Source organism: Balaenoptera musculus, chromosome 9, assembly GCF_009873245.2.
Source record: "Balaenoptera musculus isolate JJ_BM4_2016_0621 chromosome 9, mBalMus1.pri.v3, whole genome shotgun sequence".
Lineage (NCBI taxonomy): Eukaryota > Metazoa > Chordata > Mammalia > Artiodactyla > Balaenopteridae > Balaenoptera > Balaenoptera musculus.
The window spans coordinates 60,462,795-60,468,794 of NC_045793.1; the positions used below are offsets into that span (position 1 = coordinate 60,462,795).

General features: G+C 35.6%; 1 protein-coding gene across 4 annotated transcripts in view; it reads left to right on the top strand.

The window, feature by feature from the left end:
• The window catches only part of DYNC1I1 (dynein cytoplasmic 1 intermediate chain 1), a 339,110-nt gene extending 333,870 nt beyond the window's left edge, over positions 1–5,240 (top strand). For all 4 annotated transcript variants that reach the window (XM_036863139.1, XM_036863141.1, XM_036863140.1 and 1 more), the window contains one exon: positions 4,308–5,240. In XM_036863139.1, coding sequence (XP_036719034.1) covers positions 4,308–4,418 — 111 coding nt within the window. In that variant the 3' untranslated portion in view covers positions 4,419–5,240. The remainder of the gene's footprint in view (positions 1–4,307) is intronic.
• The last annotated feature ends 760 nt before the right edge of the window (positions 5,241–6,000 follow it).

Here is a 6,000-nt window from a genome sequence, read left to right on the forward strand (position 1 = left end):
ATATATATTTATATAATATAAATATATATATAAAATACCTAGGGATAAACTTAACCAAGGAGGTGAAACACGTATATGCTGAAACCTATAAAACACTGATAAAGGAAACTGAAGATGATTCAAAGAAATGGAAAGATATCCATGCTCTTGGATTAGAATTAATAGTTAAAATGGCCATACTACCCAAAGCAATCTACAGCTTTAATGAAAGCCCTATCAAAATACGCATGACATTTTTCACAGAACTAGAACAAATCCTAAAATTTACATGGAACCACAAAAGACCCAGAATTGCCAGAGCAATCCTGAGGAAAAAGAACAAAGCAGGAGACATAACCCTTCCAGACTTCAGACTGTACTACATAGCAATAGTAATCAAAACAGCATGGTATTGGCCAAAAAACAGGCATAGATTAATGGAACAGAATAGAGAGCCTAGAAATAAACTCACACACCTACAGTCAATTAATCTATAACAAAGGAGCCAAGAATATACAATGGAGAAAAGACAGTCTCTTCAACAAGTGGGGCTGAGAAAGCTGGACAACATGTAAATCAATGAAATTACAATATCCCTCATACCATATACAAAAATAAACTCAAAATGGTTTAAAGAACTAAATATAAGACATGACACCATAAAACTCCTAGAAGAGAGCATAGGCAAAACATTCTCTGACATAAATCACAGCAACATTTTCTTAGATCAGTCCCCCAAGGCAAAAGAAATAAAAGCAAAAATAAACAAATGGGACCTAATCAGACCTAAACTTCTATAACAGCAAAGGAAACCATAAACAAAATGAAAACACAGCCTATGGAATGGGAGAAAATATTTACAAATGCTGCAACTGACAGGGGGTTAATCAAAAACATACAAACGGCTCATACAACTCAGTATCAAAAAAACCAATCCATATAATCCTGGGTATATATCTGGAAAAGATGAAAACTCTAATTGGAAAAGATACATGTACCCCAATGTTCACTGCAGCACTATTTACAATAGCCAAGACATGGAAGCAACCTAAATGCCCACTGACAAATGAGTGGATAAAGAAAATGTGGTATAGATACACAGTGGAATATTACTCAGCCATAAAAAATAAAGAAATAATGCCATTTGCAGCAATATGGACAGACCTAGACATTATTATACTAAGTGGAGTAAGCCAAAGAAAGATAAATATCATATAATATCACTTATATGTGGAATCTAAAAAATGATACAAACAGATGTAGATACAAAACAGAAACAGACTGGCATAGAAAACAAACGTACAGTTACCAAAAGGGAAGATGGGGGTGGGAAGAGATACATTAGGAGTATGGGATTAACAGACAGAAACTACTATATGTAAACTAGATAAGCAACAAAGATTTACTGAATAGCACAGGGAACTATATTCAATACTTTGTAGTAATATAAAATGTAAAATAATCTGAAATATATATAATTGAATCACTTTGCTGCACACCTGAAACTAACAATTTTTAACTCAACTATACTTCAATTTTTTTAAAAAAACCTCAAAGATTTTACTTAAAAACCCTTTAAATTTAATGTTTTATTAATGGAAAATATTAAAATTACTACTTTGATTTCTTTAACAAATAAAGGAATGAGACTTCCAAAAAATTTGTCTTTGAAAAGTTAGATGTGCAACTTTATATATGTCATCAGTGATACTCAATTCTGTCCCAGACTGTATCTGGACACATATTCAACCCTTAATGTTTCATAATCTTTATTAGAGTTGTTTCTTAAGTCTTGCCATTACCACTACATGAAACTATGTAAACACATGGACCTGTTTTCTTGTTTTAGTATATAGTTTCTATACACTGCTATCAATAAAACATTACATATGGTATCATATAGTAACTTAAATTTGTGCCATTTTAACCAATAAGTATAGTGTTACGTTTAGAAGCCAAACCCCTAGAGTATATCACTTTTACTAGTGAGACCTGCTTTTTTCCAATATTTAATGTTACATGAAGTTATGAGGCATTTTAGATTTAACTTGATTCTCACCTTATATGAGAAAAAGTTATAAATATGTTATCATGATTCGCTTTTGTATCTTCTTGGGCTTTTTGTTTTGTTTTTGTGGTTCTTTCTGGGAGGGCTTGGTCAGGAGCTGGAGAAAAGACAAGAAAGAGTGGACCTACTCTTTCATATAAATATGTTGCCAACCTTTTCCTGCTCATACTTTTTGTTAGCTCTTTGTATAATTTATTTTGAGGACTTCATTTCCCCAGTGCAGTATTTTGTAAAATTGAAGAGAAAAATGAAGAATAGTGGAACATAGGAAAAGAACTCAAAGTAGAGAAAATGAACTGAGCAGAGGGGTAACAGTGCCATTCAAGACTGTTGTGAACTTGTGTCACTGTCTAAAAAGGAATTTGGATTCATTTCAATAAGTAGGGAAGTATTTAACCATTCAGAACTCACTCATATGACTAAATGAGAGTTCTTGTTAGTACTCCATTTGTCCAAATAAGAAATAACAAAGAAGTACCAAAAAAAGTTGTTAAAAGAAAAAAAAACTTACCTCTCCCATCTGTATATCATTTCCAGAATTAAATCCTTGAAACATTTAACCTCAGGACAGAACACTAATTAAAGGACGGTACTTTGTAGGATGATGATGCCACCCTCCAATAAGTTGTCTTGGATAGATCGTATCTGAGAATATCATCAACTGTAATAAAAATGTAAAGTTCTAGGGGCTTACCTGGTGGCACAGTGGTTGGGAATCCACCTGTCAATGCAGGGAACACGGGTTCGAGCCCTGGCCCGGAAGGATCCCACATGCAGCGGAGCAACTAAGCCCGTGCGCCTCAACTACTGAGCCTGCGCTCTAAAGCCTGCGAGCCGTAACTACTGAGCCTGCGCCACTGCTGAGGCCCACGTGCCTGGGGCCCGTGCTCCGCAATGGGAGAAGCCACTGCAACGAGAAGCCCGCGCACCACATAGAGTAGCCCCCGCTCACCACAACTAGAGAAAGCCCGCACACAGCAGCAAAGACCCAATGAAGCCAAAAATAAATTAAATTTTAAAAAGTCCTAAATGTCTGGCTTGATACAGTAAGAAATTTCTCAGCTGTAAAAGTGATCTCAAAGTTTAGATTTATTTGCTGCTTTTTTATTTTGGAAAATGTATATTGACTGGGATGATTGTGTGTTATTAATGTTTATGGAATATATGGATAGCATGTGTAGCACTAGTATCTGTAGATGGATTACATCATCTTACAGGGTAATCTTCCAAGAAAATGGCTCTACAGTCGAAACAAATTTTATTATATGAAAACCATTCAGACTTGTACTTGATCCTGCTTCTCATCTTCAAATAATTCTCTTTTTTATTCCAAACACTTGCATGATACCTTTAAACAATTTATTTTTAGATGCCATGTAGAGAAATCATTATCCTTTAAATCACCTAAAAAAAAATCATACATGCAATTTGTGTCAGGTGGGGTTAATTTTCTTCTTACTGAATTGTGGACAGGAGAAGATATTTTGGGGAAATTTTATAATCCCTCTTTTTGGTGATTCAGTATAGCATACTGGCTAAGCATGTAATTACTGGAACCAGATGACATTGGCACTGATATTTGCTGGCTATGCAACCTTGGCAAGATGAGTTAATCTTTCTGTGCCTCAGTTTCTCCTTTTGTAACATGGAAATGCTAATATTATCCTACATAGGATTGCTGTGAGGAATAAGTAGAATACATGTAAAGTACTTAGAGCAGAACTCTTGGTAAATCTTAGTTACTATTATTCATTGGCATCATCATATACAATTTTGCTGGAAAAGCCAAAATGTCATATTATAGTAGTAAGATTTCTTTGAATATGTAAGTTATACTCTTGTCATATATATAGGCACGTTAGCAACACTTTTTAAAAAGGGATCAATAGCATTGACTTAGGAAGACAATACCACCGTTATTTCAAATTCCTAGTAATGCAGTTTTTATTTGTTGTGTTTGCTGTAATTCTGGTCTTCTTACTGCAAGTGCTTTAACTTGGATACTGTATGAACTGTATAGTTTACATAAGTTTTTAATGTTTTATAAATCCCACGTGCGATTTTGCTTTTGAGAGTAACATTATTCTCTTAAATTATCAGTTTAAGAGCAACACTTCAGAGATCTGATTCAAGGAAGACTATCTGATTTCCTTTGCATTCCAAGGGAATCATCTGTTTCAAGAGGAACAGTCATGCAGGCTTCAAGGCTTTCAGCATGAAAGATATCTTGTTCATCATTTTCCGTTAATTTGTTTTGCAGCTTGCAGTTCCCCACAATGATGAGTGGACCCGATTTGCCAGGACCCTCGTGGAGATTCGTGCGAACAGAGCTGACAGCGAGGAGGAAGGCACCGTTGAGTTATCCGCCTAGTGGAAATGAGCCGTCCCCACCTTGACCTTCTAGAGCTCAGCATCTGCAGTCATCAAGTCTGCTTGTATTCAGTGTCCATTAAGTATCAGTATTGCCGTGACCGTTTGGGTGCCATGTTGTGCCAGCTTTGCTCCAAGTATTCCAAATGTATACTGTCCACTGACCTGAAATTCACCAGAGCGTTTCTGTCTTTATATTTCTGTCTCAAAAATGGGGGTGGGGAGGTGGGAACTTTTTTGGGTTGAGTTGTTGCCTTTTAACTACTTAGTAGCTGTATTTAATAGCTGGAAACCTCTGGTTAAATTTGTGCTTACACGCACTTCTGGCATAGTCCTATTAAATCCATATGAAGCCAGATATGATTAGGTACAGATGTGGTGTCATGCTATGGTACAGGGCCAAAGACTTGAGATGTGGCGTTTTACACGGTGACTCACATTATGAATGGATTTACTAGAAGAACATTGCTGCTCCTTATTTATTGTGGTGTGCTGCATGGAACATATTTATTTGAAAGCATTAAAATAAACGATCCTAGAGCATGTGCATAATGAGAGGACTGCATTGTCTCTCTGTTGCTGTTGAGGTTACATTAAGTTCCAAATAACAATTACAGTATGCCGGTTCCACTGAGGACATGAAATCTTTAGAGGTTTGTTGCAGTGAATGGAATGAATTTTAATGCCTATTATTTCTAGGTACTTTAACAATATTTCAAATATAGTTGATCATTGATACTTGTCATTCAAGCTAACCCAGTCTGACAAAAGTCTGTGGTTCCTAAATATGACACCAGTATTGCCAATAAAATGTTCCAAACCAGGTCTGCTCCAGTGTGGATAAATCCTTTGCTTGGGAACTGCCTGATTAAAATTCTGCTATGGCAGGGGGTAGGGGAGATACATTAGGGCCATGTTAAAGATTGACAATGAATTTATAGGCAGCCAACCTGGCTGGACTTAAACCAAGACTCTGGTTTTATTTTTATGAAGGAACGTGTGTGCTATTTCTGGAAAGCGCTTTCTTGTCTCCTTCGCCAGAGCCACTCTTACCCAAAGACTATTTCAAGTGTTGGGAGTAGGAAGAACAGGTTAAGATGAACAAATACCAACTGTTCCACACATTTCATTATTTTTTCATTTATACCAGAAAATTATGTTTATTACTGTTGGACTAGGAAATACGTCTAAACAACTTTATAGGATTTTGTTTTTTCAAAAGGTCATTTCATGCCTAGAGAGAATGAAAATAAATAGTGGCTGAGTCATGAAAAACATTTGAAGACAGTCTTTGGCTTTTTAGGAAGAGAATTTCCATGGTGCTTTGTTGGTAGGGATTCCTTAAACTGTGAGATTTCTTTTAATTTTGAAATAATGATATGCTTTTCTCTAAGTGCTATACAGTGTGTTACTATTGAAACTCTTTAAAAACATATTAAATTTTTAAAGCTAAAATATGAGTATCTAAAATAGGTTTAAAAGCAACCCAATGAGACAAAAGACCTGTACTCTGAAAACTATAAGACACTGATTAAAGAAATCGAAGATGACACAAACAGATGGAGAGATATACCATGTTCTTG